This window comes from Phallusia mammillata, chromosome 6 (assembly GCF_965637545.1).
Source record: "Phallusia mammillata chromosome 6, kaPhaMamm4.hap1.1, whole genome shotgun sequence".
NCBI lineage: Eukaryota > Metazoa > Chordata > Ascidiacea > Phlebobranchia > Ascidiidae > Phallusia > Phallusia mammillata.
In genome coordinates this window covers 24,818,829-24,834,984 of record NC_137257.1, presented here as the reverse complement: position 1 = coordinate 24,834,984, position 16,156 = coordinate 24,818,829, and the positions used below count along the sequence as shown (strand labels likewise).

Here is a 16,156-nt window from a genome sequence, read left to right as displayed (position 1 = left end):
TGCATGTGTTTTGACGGGGACATCTTAAATGCAGATGGAACAACCTGTACAGGTGCGTTACCCAAATAAAACTCATTTCTTAAAATTTGTTTCCATCTTTTAAGTGTCTAGAATTACAGTTGTTCATAAATCACGTTTTTTGCGAACAAACATATTAAGACACTTTTTAGTACTGCTTGCTACACACAAAAAGTCATGCATAAAGTAAAAACTAATAAAAATACTTGTACTGTTTGTATGTTGACGCCACACATAAAATACTTTGAAACAATATCAGTATCACACTGACTGCAATACTTTCTAAGCATCTTAAGGTATTTAGCTTACATTTTGGCTTCAAAGAGCAGCAAAAAACGCTTCGATACTTTCTGAAGCAACTACGGCTACAACGCAACTAAAACACGCGTTGCTTTCGACCTGCAGCAAACAACTGATTAATCACCCATTTGGAATTTCATTTTGCCCGCTGTAAACACTTTGCATAGAAATCATAGTTTAAACTTTAATTTTTGGGGGGAGCAAAAGCACATTTTTTTAAACATTGAATTAGAGATTTTCAATGGGGAAAAAATCTTAAAACGTAAATTTCAAATACTTTGGAGGTATAATTGTTTGTTGAACAAGAGAAAAAAGGTGGAAAGTTCTTGTACAGGTGTCAAATAACTTTGTGTAGAATTTGTTGTTTAAACCAGGACTAAAAACTGTTTATTTACAGAACCGATTGAACAAGTACCTAATTGGTGGATCTTCTTGCTGGTGTTTGGTATTTTAATCCTGCTGGCGCTCATAGTAGTTGCGATATATTTGCTAAGAAGGCGAAAATTTGAACGAGAAACCCATCTTCAACCGAGGCCACCGTCCAGAGCAACCGCATCCACAGCACCATATGTTAATCCCTACTTCATTAACTCGTAGTTGTACCATTTAGTCTGTTTGTATATACGCTTGAAGCGGGTTTGTTACCCAGTTTTGTGCAACCGTCCATACGCGAATTGTGTTGAAATTATGACCCCTAATATTTTTAAAAAACACAATTCTGCCTAAACCATAAAAAAATGTGGAATGTACAAAAATTTAATACACCTAAAAAAAACATTGACAGTCTAACAATTGGGAAAACCACCCAAAAAATTAGCATTACTAACAGTTAAACTAAAGAAAAAAGTGTTTTTCGTTGCTGTTATCCGTAATAGCGTTAGGGCACTTATAGAAACCCGATTTTTCCTTTCACAAACGCACATTTCGTCCTGGGTTCGAACCCCGTGAAAAAACAAACACTTTGTATTCATCACAAAGATTTTTTTTGGTTTGAAAGCAAATTTAAAATCTCGCGCTGAAACAAAACGACAGAATAATTTGAACTTAGTGCAATGTTATTTACTGTAAGTCGAAAAAAATGATATGAACGAGCATATTCGCAATTTGCTCAATATCCAGTGGTGGGATTCAGCCGGTTCGCACCGGTTCTATAGAACCTGAAAAATATGACTTTTGTGAAAGAACCGGCTGACAAAAAAGTTGAATCCCACCACTGCTTAAATCCATATCAGACCTACAGCTTAATTAAACCTACAAATATTAAAAAAACGGTAAATCGTTTGCCCAAATGTGAAAAACATAGTGTGGACAGAAAAAACACCGCGGAAAAGTATACAGTAAAACGGTAAATAGGTTTAACTGAAGTGAAACAAAATGGAATAGAACGCACAACGCGATGTACACAGTAGCGAGAAAAGTGCATCAAAATCGATGTTGAAACAAGAAAAGTTAAAACAAACCACTTTCAACCATGGAATAAACCTTAAAACGCTAAGAATTTTTTATATCCATATCTTTATGTCATAATCGGCATGACGTCATGTTTGTTATGTACATCAAGCGAGTGACGTTTCTTTGAGCGCGTCGCCGTTTTTGATCAATAACCGTTCGGGAAATCCCTCCGAGTCCGTGTCGGTTGATGACGTTGTGCTGACGTCACTAAGAAGTGACGTATGATTGTTGTTTGTGTTCCGGTTCTCAGTGTTACGCGTTGTTTTGTTGTCTCTAGATAGTGGTAGTGCACCATCTAGCGGTTGGCGCATGTCCGTTTCTTCGTACACTGGGGGCGGGCTGTGCGACAACATTAAAAAAATTCAAAATTGTTTTTGATATAAAAGCATCCAGCCAATAAATGGCAAGTAGTGCAGACTGTATTGGCCCATAACGTCTCATCAGTGCAACCAGTGACAATAAATAGGCCGCATTGGATAGTGAAGGCATGTAACTTGACTCTATAGTTTGTTGGGAGTAACATGCTTACATGGCTACAATAGCCAATACTATTGACAACCTACAAAACCTATATTTTGTCACTTGCTGAACCGACGTAACCGCCATTAGGGTTGGAGCTGTGAGCAGCTAGCTTGTTACGTGTGAAAAGATTTTTGTGTAAAACGGGTTGCACAACTAGATGAAATTTTGTTTTGTTATTCTTTTATAAAAGCAGATGTACGCGCCATTTAGCTTTACTTTATTTAGGCTTATTGACGCGGCAGGAAATTGCAAAAGTTGCCCTTGGTTGAATCTACACACCATATTTCACACATAAGCATAAAGTCAAAACGAAACGTGTATCTTGACGGGAAAAAACTTACTCGTTCAAAGCAGTTTGTTGATTCGCTGTCCCCGGCTGAATATTGACCTTCACGTCGACCTTCAAGTTAAACCCTGTTCCCCCATGCTGAGGTTCGTCACACTGCAGTCTGTAAGTATAATAGAAGTAGAAAAAAAAACGCGTTGGCAGCTGTGCAATGTACTTTGAATTAAGTATATCACCATTACAATGGTGAAAGATAACCGCCACGAAGTAAAAATTTAGTGATTTGATAAAATACATCTTACTACATTGCGGCTACATAGGATTTTCTTATGCGCTGGTTATACACACAATCTCCCTAATACACTGAGCAACATTAGATATGCACGCTGTGACCACACACCATCAGTTAATACGCATTATAAATTGTCCAAGGGTCGGTGCATACACACAAGCTAACTGAGTACACTTAAGACCACTGTGAGCAACATTATATGTACACGCTATAGCCACACCAGATTATATGCAGCACAGATTTTCATGTGTTTTGGCATACACACAAGCTCCATTTAAGTCCGCTGAGAACCACTATGATCAAAATTAAGATGTGCACGCTATGGCCACACACTATTTTTGCGCAGCATAGATTTTCTAATGGGAATGTGCTTAAACAGTATTATGAAGAACATCCCTAACAATTGCATTTACTGCCCAAACGCACAGAGGCCACTCCTAGCAAACTAAGTTTCGTATCTTTTGCAAAAACCCTGACAACCGAAAATTTTTTTTAAGGGTTAAGTATGTATTATTAACTACTTTACCGCAGCGGCAAAGAACATGCAAATTAAAGTGTGAAAAACAACTGTCAACGTCAAAAGAAGACACATGCCCATCTGTTGTTAATTTGTATCTAGTTTGAAATCAGCATGCAAAATAAAGCTCTAATGAACAAGAGTGACCAAGCATATTTTAAATCCATTTTTGAAAACGATTCCACTTTTATTAGATGTTTTTTAGCTTTTAGTGCACAATTTCAAGACGTAGGTTATGTTTACTAATGTATGCAAGTTTTCGCGCAGAATGAAAAGAACAAAAATAAACTTAATATTTTGAATTCAACAAAACCGTCAAAAGAGTCCATTCATTTTTATAACTCAAGAAAACCAATCATTAAAAAAAAATCATCAAGCATTAGAGAAAAATAAAGGTTTTTAAGATAAAGTAAAAATTATTTGACGTTAATTCGACGCAGAAAAGATTTTCAGCAAATTATAGCAGCGGGGATGCACCTGAATCGAAACCAGGCCTCACGTTTTTGACAATCTTGTCAAAGAATCCACCGATGATATACTGCTCGATATTGTGCCTTCGATTCCTACACGAATAGTTGCAGCCGCGTTGTCAGAACCTAGAGGAAAATGACATCATCATTTTGAAGTAATATGTAAGAGGTGGCAACTTTGAAAAGTTGGAATTATTAAATCATTTTGCGTTAATTTGGAATTAATATGAGTGGATAATAAAAAAATAGCAAGTATTTTTAGCACACTAATTTTCGGGACTAATATGAGTAAACAATAAAAACGTCTTTGTTTAAAAAAATTAGTGTGATAAAAATACTTGCGATTTCTAAAGCTGTCAATAAGTGAACGAGAAAAAAGGGGTTCAGCACACTTGGGACAATGCTGGTGCTTTTCTAGCATATCGACACGGGTTTCAATGTTTTTTTAACCAAATTACCGTTTAACCGGTTTCGAGGCAGACAAAAATAGTCGTTTTTGTGTTTTTTCACGGAGTTCGAACCCGGGACACTCCCGGGGACAAATGCCGATCAGTTTTTTTTGTCTGTATATGGGTCACGCGCCCTGGACCATTCTGCCAAGTTTTGAAGGATTTACGAGCACTTTTGTCTATCGCCACACCCATTTGACGGCAAAAAATGGAACCTGTTTCACAAAATTTGTTTAGTATGGTTTCCCAATATTAGCTAATATTAGTTAGTGCGTCTAAAAATTTAACAATCCACTTCGTAGTTGTAAGTCTGGTCGGATTTCTTAAATCTTGGTGAAATATAGGACAGATTTCGACAGATTGAACTTCATTGGTTCATTCGCTACACTTTTTGAGTAAGCTAATTGGGCCTTTCTAAATATTTGTGTTTGGGTCAAAGAGTTGATCCCACACATAACTGCGTTCTTCTTACTTGCTTCAATCTTGCATCCGGGTTCGTTTTCTGTTCCCGTAGTTCGTTCCTCGGTGATTGTGACGCTTTTTGATGTTTTCCCGCCCTCGCTGTCACGTGACGACGGCCGAAAAGCGCCATTGGTTGAGCGCTGTTTGGGGGAAGCCTTCGAAACAAAGAAATTTTACTTCGAACTATTTTTTTCAGTGGCTTTCGGTTTTAAAGGTACTAACAATACTTGACTGTAAACGAGTTCTTTAGATGAAGCAGTGTATGTAACACTAAAAATAACGTCTTATTCAAAGTCAACTTCTTACTCAAATACAAAAAAGTCAGTAGTTCCTTATTGAAATAGAAAAAATAGTCAGTTCCTTATTAAAATAGAAAAAAACAGTCAGTTCCTTATTGAAATAGAAAAAATAGTCAGTTCCTTATTAAAATAGAAAAAAACAGTCAGTTCCTTATTAAAATAGAAAAAATAGTCAGTTACTTATTCAAATAGAAAAAAAATCGGCAGATCCTTATTCAAACAGATAAGCCCTTCCACGTTAACTAATCTATGTACGTTTCATTTTTGATGTCTATTAATTACTTTTCTATTTGAATAAGTAACCAACCCACTCACCACATTTGAGTTTCCGTTATCTTGTTCGAGAAACTTCCTTCGCCACTTGAGGCGCTTCGATTCAGTGATTGACGTAGAATGTGGAGTACCTCGTTTGAAGTATTTTGAGGTGGCGTTAGAAGTACGGGTAGTCCCCGAAAAGTAGCGGAGGCCGTTGTTGTCGGGAGTATCCATTGAATTACTCTTCCTCCCTGCAAAGAATCAAAAAATTGAAAACTTGGATTTTTGCCGAGAATATTAAGAACTGTACATTGTGTACTCAAGTTTTCACACGGTTTGCAGCAGAAGTCAAGTGTCAGTGCAGCAGGTGTCAACTGTCAGTGCAAAAATTGTCAATTGTCAGTGCAAAAGGTGTGAACTGTGAGTGGTACCTTACGTTGCTAAATAAATAATTTAGCTCTTTGTGTCACCAATACACGGACAATGGTTTGTTTGTTTGTTTGTTTTTGCTGGAGATTTTTAGAACGGTGCATTGTATGTCCACGTTTTTACACGCAGGTGTCAACTGTCAGCGGTATCTTGCGTTGCTAAATAAATAACTCAGCTCTTTGCGCCACCAATACACGGATATTGATTTGTATTTCTTTGCTGAAAACTTTCAGAACCGTACATTGTGAGCCCAATTTTTTACACAAAGGTGTCAATTGTCAGTGCTTTAGGTGTCAACTGTCAGTGCAGTAGGTGTCAACTGTCAGTAGTATCTTACCAGTAGATGGTGTGTACTGGCCATCAGTTGTCGTGGTGGTGGCATTCACGTTACATAAAACAGAGCGGGTGGATTTCATGGCATGACTTGCTGTCGTTCTACGAACCTCCTGTTAGAAAATCATTTGCAAATGTTTATTACGGTGATAGTTTTGGCTCGTTTATTGGTTTTATTGGAATACAGTTCATATTTTGGAACACTATATACGGATCTGTTGATAAGTTTAGTGATAAAATAACGGCTCAAATAAAAGAAACAAGCGACATGTTTTTTGTTCAAACATTTCAGCACATGCTTATGCTCTCATGGTAATATGAAGAGCCACATCAGTTACACCGGTTTATACCCACTTAAGTCACGCAAAAAAATGTTAAAAAGTTCATATTTTGATTAATCATAACTGATTTACCATGTCACCTTAGTATAAACACAATAAACCTATTGCACAAGCGTATACCTGTATTGTGTTTCTGTTTGGTGTGACGAATATTACATAAAGTTTCGGGAAGAAAATGCATCCAAGGAGGCCGTATGTTGATGCGAGGATTGCAATGCAATACACAGCTGTGGAGCTCGTTCCTGAACAGAATGTTTAAAGTTGACGCAAGGGAAGATTAAGGGATTGGAATCTGACCGCTTAAAGCGAGGTCGTCAGATTGGTTTAGAAAACCCAGTGGTTCTCAACTGGTGGTCCATGATGACGTTTTAGGTGGCCCACAGGACGATACATATATTTGGTGATAAACTGGAAATAATTGCATAGAATATTCTGTAGCAAATAGGTTATCCAAGATTTAGCCATAGCTGTCGGTTGTTTGATATCACTCCTCGAAATTTTGTTTAAAGGAATATCTATTTCAAGCTAATATGCTTGTTGTGGATGCTTTCTTTATCCATACAATGGACTGGCCCACCATGTTTATTTGATTGAACTAGTGGTCCATGGCGTTAAACGAGTTGAGAACCACTGACATACAAACTCACCTTCTGTAGTTAAATATGCGGGAATGAAAGACAACCAAACTATAAAGAAAATCAGCATTGCGAAGGTGACGAATTTGGCTTCGTTGAAATTTTCCGGGAGTTTTCTGGCCCGAAACGCGAGGACAAATGCTGTTAGAGCGAGAATGCAGAGATATCCATAGACACAAGCCACTATTGGAATACTACCCATCTCACAAGCCAGTACCATCGTGTTTGGTGTAGCCTGAAAAAAATATATAATAAAGTTTCATTGTTTTGCTTACAAGGTCAAACAATTAGCGTTACATAAACACATGTTTAAAAAAATCCTATTTTAAAAACATTAACCCCCAACAAAACTCATTTTTTGGCAACAATTTAAAATTTTTTTATAAAAACTGTTGCCATTTTTTAGGATTGCAAAACAAAATTTGATTTTTTTTCTCAATCAAAGTTAGAACTAATACAATATCAGTTTCAATCTTACTTAATTTATTTTTATTTCATGGTTAAAAGAAAGTAAAAAAAATGTTTTGAAAAAAAAGTTTTTAAAAAATGCAGAGTTGTTTGTTTTCTCACCGGATTGATGACCCTTTCGACACTAGGTGGCTCCACGAGCAGCCACGTGACACAAAGCACGACTTGAACGAAGCTAATTGCCATGACAACCATCAGCTGAAGGTGCTCCCCCAGCCATTTGGCCCGCTGCCAAGAAAAAATAATTGAAAAAATATTCTAGATTCTAACAGTCCAAAGCCTAAAAAATATTTAGGTTGTTAGATAAGATTAGTTTAAAAACCAAAATTAATTCGGTTTCAAAAAAATCCGTTCATCCAAAATGACACATACTCTTCTTGTAGTCCAATTTTAATTCAAAAGTATTATTATTATTATATTTAAAGACAATTTTTAGTTTTGATATTAAATACTTGAATACTGTTGACAATTGAACGTATTTGGTGGTAATAAATAAACTTATCTCCATATGCTCTTAAAATTATGCCACAAACTTTTAAAAAAGTTTATGTACAAATTTTCACAAAATTTAAGCTACAAATTTTGACATACCCTTCTATGCATGACGGGAACTTTGGCGTTGAAAGCCGTTAAAACTCGAAGCGTCTTCACAAGAATGGCAGAGATGCAGAATGTGAAGCTTAGACTGAATAAAAGCTGAAAATCAAATGCAGGATTTGTTACTTTATCTTAAAGTTACTTAAAAATAGTAAACCAATCATCAGGAATATGATATTCTGCACAGAACAAAGCCAAAAGGGCTAACTTTTCGTATCGAGCCTAATTCTTGACTGAGACTGACTTGATTCGGCAACATGTTTAATCAATTTTTTTCGTGTTTTACGCGCCTATCTATCGTAACCTTTACTTAAAATTTACGCCACATGACATAATGTGCAATTTCCTTTTATCTCCGATGCAATTATATACAAACGTTGCATACACAACAAATGGTATCCAATCGTGTTCATCCTTCCGTCGCTTAATCCGACAGGGTTTCTTTCTTGTCAAATCCCACCTTCTTTCCTAACAACGTTTGTTAGTTTTAAACCCCCCTCACTCGACTGGTCCCACCAACGTCCCAACCCTAGTCGTGTTTACCAACACTGCGTCAAGCTCACTTTATTGTGAGTCCCAGTCACATAAGGCCTTATAATACGGTGTAGCTGCAGCGCGCTGTACCACTATCCACCAATTGTGCCCGACACTGTTTTTCGCTTCTTAACGTTTTAACGTTGCGCAGCTATTTCCGACTTTGATTGTTTTAGTATCATGTGTTCTTTCACCAAGCGAAATAAACTCAACTTAAGTAAAGCGAAGTAAAAAACTAAGTTCGATGTAGGTGCAGCGCGTTCAACGATTATTATACACCAATTGTGACCTTCACTGTTTTACTTTTCATAGCGTTTTAACCTTGCACAACTCTGGGCTTGGCAACTGTTCTAGTACTATTGTGTCGTTCACCAAGAGAAATGAACTAATCTGATCTCATTATATCAATATTTGACAAGTTGATTTTAAATCTTTGACAATAACCAGTAACAATCACAATTGCCGAAACTTTTTTTTGCCATAATGTTTGTAACGTCGTTCTACTCGTAAGAAAATCATGGTTGGAACAGAAAACGAAAAAGTTACGTGAACTTACATTTCGTCCTTTGCAACTCCAATCGGCTGGTTTGCTGACGTAGAAGAATGGGGTGAGAAAGCAAAATATAATCGAGACAAAAAGGAAAAAAGACAGTTCACGGTTGGTCGCCTTCACCAGGGGGGTTTCTCTCTTATGGATAAAAGCACCTGAGAAAAACACAAACCTTTTTTTGGAGAAAATACATTCGAGAAGTCAACAAAATTAATGTGCAGGACACATTTCAACTTTTTATAGCCAATGATAGTAGTCCGTAAGTGTAATGTCATAACAGACTACAAGAATCAGCCTCTGTAACAGGGTGGTGACCGATAGATCTGTCTACACTTATCAAATATACAAAATGTACTCAAAAAGAGCGACAGACGGTCAGCGTCAGTGAAATCTTTTATTTACAAAACAGAAATACTAATTTAGCTATTTAGAAGGCATCGTCAGTTTCAGTCATATTCAAATGATTTTACAAATAAAAAAATACACTGACGCTGATCGCCTGCCACTCTTTTCGAGTGATTTTTATATGTATGATAGTAGCCTATATTTTTTTAGTGCGAGTAAAATTTGGAAGACGGGAATACAACGATTTTGGGAGGCGGCTAGGTTTATTAGTTGATTCAGGATATTTTTCATCTACAACTCACCGCATGTTATAAGAGTGAAAATAATCCCCAAAATCGAAACGCAGCAAAACGAAATACCGAAAGCATCGTTCCAACGAACGTACTCTTCAATTTTCGGAATGCAACCTAAGAAAAGAAATATTAAAAAATTTCTAAAAGTATTTTTATTGTTTTACAATAGTATTTGCGGCGTGTTCCCTTTAAAAAGTTGACGAGATTAAAAAGAATATATCTGAACACTGAAAAATACTTAATGATAAAAAAATAATTGTATATAAGCCAGAACACATATTTAATGCTGGGATCAGCCCTGAAGCGTTTATTTAGACCAGCGATCACGACACAACCATATATGTAATGCGTAGTACTCCATGGAGTATTGAAGGCAAATATTTATAATAGCTCAAACAAAACCAAAGTGTTGGAAAGTATTACAAATCATTGGTGTTCATTACTGTTTGGATTAGCCTTAAAGTGATTGTGCAGAGCAGCGACAACCCCGGTTCAAATCCCACCGCATGCTATAAATTTTTGTTGCCTATACCTTGTCGTTTGTCAATAGAGACGAAACTATTTCGGTCATCAATCAGCAAAAAGAACTGTGCGGTTTAAAGCTGAACTTACCAGTTCTGTGTGAGTTGGCTCGTTCGTATATTCCACAATTCAAACACGTGTACCCGCTTCCGTTGGTAGAGTACGTCCCATCAGCGCACGGTAAACATCGGAAACAGCATGGACTGGGAAGTTGGTTCATAAAGAAACCCGGCATACATGGGGCACTACATACGGACGATGGAGCCTATGGAAAAAACTTATGTTAAATAGGGAGTGTCCCTGAACTTGACCCCAACTGGAAGGTCATCATTGTTCTTGAAATAACATTAATATAAGTTGACAGTTTTTAGTCAATTTCTTTATCTGTTCTGTTAATGTATTGGCTTGACTTTAATGTGTTTTAATGTTTACCTGGTAAAATTGAAAAAAAAACAAATTTTGAAGCACTAGATCTGTTATCTTACAGAGGAAAAAGGGTCCAAATAGACTTAAATAGCGACTTGCTTTGTCATCACTTATGATGGCATGAGCATTTGTCGAAACGTTTGATAAAAATGCGTGTCGCTTTTTACGTCTATGTGGGCCGCTATATTAGTCGCTGAACTTTCTGCGTTAACTATACATTGTGTATGTTTCACGATAAACATTACAATATAACAGTTTGCTGTAAAATTGAAGTATTTAAGTTAAATTCGCTTTTTCTTACCGTTTTTTGATTTTCCGCCCAATAAATAGCACTGTCATTAATCGACCATTTAGGCTGAGTAGAAATCGAGTAGTTTCCAGCGTGAACGAGTTCAAACTTCGCCAGAGTATGCGAGTGATTGTGATCCGAGTACCAAGCTGGTTTTTGAATGGGTTTCCAGCTAACAAGTTTGTACGAAGCATTTGGATCTCCATTGCTGTCGAACTTGAACTACAAACACAGTTTGATTTCTATTTTATTTTTAAGGATTAACGGAAAAATTGAAAAATCTGAAAAAACAACACTGAAAATTTTTTTAACTTTAATTTTTCATTGATTCGAAATTGGAAGATTTTTGTCCAAAATAAAAATTTTATGACTGTAGTCGAAAATATGACGTAGCTGAGGTAGTGACGTAAAAATCAAAATAGTTGACATCATAACATTTATGGAAGAGTAAACTTTACGTAAATGCAGATTAAACGGGATTTAAAAAATATTTTTCCGTAAAATGTCCAAAATTTAATTTTAATCAAGCTTACGACGTTAGAGCCCTTGAAAAATGCCGAGTTAAATTTAAAAATATAAACTTTTGTTATGTTGGTTTTATTATGTTTCAAAATTAAGGTAATTTACACAATAATCATTTGGTTAAACTAATTGAATCACCCTGTTGCTAAGCGTTATGAAAATTTTAGTAGGTAGAGTAAATTATTTGAAAAATTGAAACGCACCAATCACCAACGCAAAGGAAAAAAGGAAAATTAAAAAATTAAAGACACTATTTTTTTTTAATATCTAAAAAACGGATTAATATTTGAAAAAGTTCTATCAATACCAAAAGATTGCCATAATACAACGTTTTTTCAAACGTTTTTGTCAAGGCAGCAATTCTACGACATACTTTTACCACTTTAATCATTTTATTCAGTTTCTTGTGCCCAAAACCTTACTTATAAATTAAAAATCGTATATCAACAACCGAAATAAATAGAATGTATAAAACAACAAATCCGACTTGGTAATATTCAACATTAAGACGTTGTTTATGTCAACATAAACCCGCAGTAACATAATCGACAGATTGTACAAAAACAAGAATTGTGATTTTTTCGAAACAATAACCACATGACTAAGGTACAGTCCCAAAAAAGAGGTTCATTTTTTTTCTTTTTGTGAGAAAAGCCTTAAGAATGTTTTTGTGCAGCTAATAAATGGGCTGGATGAGAGAAAAGTAAAAGATACGGAATGCGGATGAGTGCAACGTGCCATGCGAGTTACACTCCAATTAAAACTACATTGACTGGCAAACAATACTTACTGCTTTGCTGGCAGGCTCCTAGTCAAAGGTACAGTAATTATTAAGATGGAAGTGTTGAAAGAAAAATGCAAAAGCTGTAAGTTGTGAGACATAATTCATCAGAAAAAAGATTTTAGTTTTACTTAATGACATAAATCCTCGCTTTTTGTCTTGGAAACTAAGCTATCTTACATAAAAATGAATTTTTGAAGAAAATTTTATCCGCTACGATAGAACCTTACCTGAAGGTTTTGTCCGGGTGGGTAAAACTCGACTTTTTTCATATAGGCCAGAAGCTGCCATGGCTGTAAAGTGGAAATGTGCGGACACGTTCCATTCTAAAAAAACAAAAAAAAAATAATTGAGCACTCGAACTAACTCTAAGATATTCTTAAAAAAATTCATTCTCTTTCCCATGACGACCGTAAAGTTTGCTCGTAATGTAAATGTTTTTCTGGCAATTGGGACTACATAGCGTACAGCGTACAATAACCGCATAAACACAAGCCTTAATTTATAAGCTGTTGCTGCCAGAAATAATATCAAGTTTTTTGAGCTCTTCTGGTAAATATTTTTATTCCGTGGTTTCGACGTCCCATACAGGTCGCTTTCTTTAGGGTAAAAATTCTTTTTTCCTTTGTTTATCGTGCACTGTACTAGTCGCATTCAGTGTTATTTACCCTGATGAAGACGACGTCGAGAGGTCGGAATAAAATTACATTTGCCAGAAGAGCTCTATAAACTTGATAAGCCTTAATTTTCGCACAGTAGCGGAACTACGTCGTAAAATTGAACAAATGTCAAACACAAAAACGTAAAAAATGTCAAACATGACGAAATGCCTTGCGGCCGGGAATTTAACAAACTAAATGCCAGTTTCCACGTTGCATTTCGCACATCAGAATAACCTATTTAAGTTCACGCCTATAGCCTGGAGCAAACGTTTTTATGACGTACAATGGAAGCTTATGACGTCAAAACCGTCTGCGCGCTGCTCTTTAAAATTTCGACATTGGTAAAAATATATATCAAAGGGCAAATTTTAAATACCCGAGTTTAAAGTTTAAGCTCTGCAATTTAATTTGTGTACAAATTGAGTCTAAAAATAAAATACTCAACAAGGCACAGCTTAACATGTGAGGACAGGTTGTAAGAAACGGTTTTATATACAGTAACCCTCAGGTAATCCGGATCTTCGATTAATTCGGACAAACCACGAGGTACAAATGATTTATAGTGTGACAAGGCTTGAACTAATCGACATCGGTTAATCCGGATCTTCGCCTAATCCGAACAAATTTTTGGTCCAAACGGGTCCGGATTAATTGAGGTCACTATATGTCAGTTAAATTCATGGTATCAATTCAAACCACTTTTTGCCGACAACTATTAGAACATACCAACCGATATCGTACCCCCTAGCAATTTTCAAAGATATTATCGAAATTTTGCCTTATATCAAATTTCAAATTTGACCCATATATTGTCGTCGAAATCCTATATCGTGCAGGGAACTACTTTTTTGCCAAAACTTTGCTTGATATCTTGATTTTCTTTGAATAGATTTTCTTTGCAAAAATCAACACCATTTGAATAGAAATTTCTTTAGTTAAGTCCTGCCCAAAGGTCAAAAGTGATGCTAACAAGTGTGCAACATTCGTCACATGCAAGTAGCCGATGTTATATTTATCTGAAACTACATAAAGTACAACTGATTATAGATTGCACAAAAAGTTCTAATTGACATTTTAAAATTCGCGCTTGAAAGTAGTAAAAAAATAACACGGCCTCCGGGATTTTGACGTAAGTTGGAATTTCGAAGAAATTTGTCTAATTTTGAAAATGTATGCTTTTGAAGAAACCTTAAGGCGGCGGTAATAATACTTTTTGTGGCAAACGCTTACGCAAACGTCTAGCGAAACCAAAATAACATATTCAGTACATTCGTATTAGCATTAAGATATTTGTTCACTCTCATTCGAGTTAACTTTCTAAATTTACTTTACGCGACTTTTGGAATTAAGGGTCACCTTGTAACTGCTGACTCGCAATCACCTCCAGTAACCCTATATCGAAAACAATCCTAAGTAACCCCAAATCGAACTGACCTCTAGTAACCCGGATTCGAAACAATTTAAGTTACCCCTTAATCAAACTGACCTCTAGTAACCCGGATCCGAAACGATTGTAAGTAACCTTTAAATCGAACTGACCTCTAGTGACCCGGTTCCGAAACGATCTTAAGTAACCCCTAAGTCGAACTAACCTCTAGTAACCCGAATCCTTCCACACAGTTCGTAATCTGCTCCAAAGCTTGTGCAATCACATACACAGCAAGATAAACGTTGTAGGTTTTTTCCAGATCATCTCCTGTCCATCCTAAGTAAGCTTTGCCCAAACCATTGTGAGCAAGATCTTCGTTGCCTGTGCAATTCTCGGCGAAATCTACGTCATAGAAGCATGACGTCACAGCCAATAATTACGTCCTTAAAGTCGCCACATCATGATGAATGTTTATAATATATATGTTGTAGATAAGTAACAACTTGGCAAGAGCAATGCTGATTATAAATGTCACAAAATATAAACGAAAATCGAGATATTTGTTTCATTAATTAGAGTGAAACTCGCATTTCCATGCCACACTAAGTTAAAAATTTTAAACTTTAAATATTCATGTGTGCGGTAAAACATACGCGGTAATTTTTGTGTAGTCTTTATAAATTTTGAAAATATAAATCTTCAAAAATATAAAGCTCATTTCTTGGTAGATAATTTAGTTTTATGATAAAAAAAACAACGCCATTTGCCATATATTTCTTTAAATTCCGTTCAAAAATTGACTGACAGTCATAAATCCATCAAAAAATGTTTTTACAAACAAATCAATGAAACGGCCACTAGAGGCGCAAACCGTAGCAGCCCCCTACCTGCATGATGGTGCCACTTGTCATATTCCCCAGGACAAGTACAAACATCATGGGGGCAGTGACAATTAAAAGACCGCTCCCAAAACTCCTTCAGAAATGGACTTTTCGGTTGCGACTGTGGGGAAACACCCTCAAGGAAGGTCCGAAATCCCGGCATAGCGCCACCCCGTGTCGCAATCCCCAGTGTCCCTTTAAAAATGTCCTCTGTCGAAAAAAATCGAAGTGGTTTAGATTGATTTTAATACAAAGCGTACGTTCACAGTTACAGTATAATTGAATAACAGATTTTAACTTGTAGCATGTTAAAATACCTCACAAAAAAGAAATTATCCTCTTTACGGCTATGAAAACGTAACTGGATTTGGGGTTTTTGGAATGTTTATTAACATGACAAACTAAATTAATAAAAACTGAAAATAAGCTTAAAATATATGGAAATGGTTTGTAAATGTATTTTTTTAGATTTTAACTATTTACTAAAAATCTAATTTATAATCCTTGAGGGAAAAGGCTTCATTGGCGGGATAGTTATTTCACTTTGCAGATAGCGAACTGCTTTTATGTCCCGGCGGTACGAAAAAACCCCGTTAAACTGTTCACATGAGCCACGGGTGCACATCCACATGGCTATATTAATCAGCTGTGAAATTTTCATCCAATCCACTGAACATTCAGTGCCAAAAGTTCATATACACAATCCCCTAGGTCAGTGGTTCCCAACCTTTATCGACGAATTCCCCCCTTAACAATTCAAAACATTTTCATTCCTTCCTAATTGACTACATAGTAGATGCTAAACCAAGGGTGGGCAACCTTTGTTACTGTATGGCCAATTATAAATGTCAAAATTG

The 16,156-nt window shown here is 36.2% G+C and overlaps 1 protein-coding gene across 3 annotated transcripts in view; it reads right to left on the bottom strand.

Moving 5' to 3' along the window:
• Positions 1 to 1,058: 1,058 nt before the first annotated feature.
• LOC145232552 (extracellular calcium-sensing receptor-like) overlaps positions 1,059 to 16,156 on the bottom strand; it is a 30,091-nt gene continuing 14,993 nt past the window's right edge. The window contains exons 8-25 of one of the 3 annotated variants that reach the window (XM_080097196.1): positions 15,306 to 15,509; positions 14,642 to 14,820; positions 12,618 to 12,713; positions 12,397 to 12,414; positions 11,097 to 11,306; positions 10,460 to 10,634; positions 9,857 to 9,961; positions 9,216 to 9,364; positions 8,120 to 8,224; positions 7,631 to 7,756; positions 7,073 to 7,295; positions 6,546 to 6,667; positions 6,089 to 6,197; positions 5,383 to 5,573; positions 4,779 to 4,923; positions 3,887 to 3,983; positions 2,634 to 2,741; positions 1,059 to 2,109 (exon numbers count right to left, since the gene is read on the bottom strand). In XM_080097196.1, the coding sequence (XP_079953322.1) occupies positions 1,875 to 2,109; positions 2,634 to 2,741; positions 3,887 to 3,983; positions 4,779 to 4,923; positions 5,383 to 5,573; positions 6,089 to 6,197; positions 6,546 to 6,667; positions 7,073 to 7,295; positions 7,631 to 7,756; positions 8,120 to 8,224; positions 9,216 to 9,364; positions 9,857 to 9,961; positions 10,460 to 10,634; positions 11,097 to 11,306; positions 12,397 to 12,414; positions 12,618 to 12,713; positions 14,642 to 14,820; positions 15,306 to 15,509 (2,597 nt within the window). In that variant the 3' untranslated portion in view covers positions 1,059 to 1,874. Of the gene's footprint in view, positions 2,110 to 2,633; positions 2,742 to 3,864; positions 3,984 to 4,778; positions 4,924 to 5,382; positions 5,574 to 6,088; positions 6,198 to 6,545; positions 6,668 to 7,072; positions 7,296 to 7,630; positions 7,757 to 8,119; positions 8,225 to 9,215; positions 9,365 to 9,856; positions 9,962 to 10,459; positions 10,635 to 11,096; positions 11,307 to 12,396; positions 12,415 to 12,617; positions 12,714 to 14,641; positions 14,821 to 15,305; positions 15,510 to 16,156 lie in introns of those variants that run through there. The other 2 variants (XM_080097197.1, XM_080097198.1) reach the window with 2 other exon arrangements.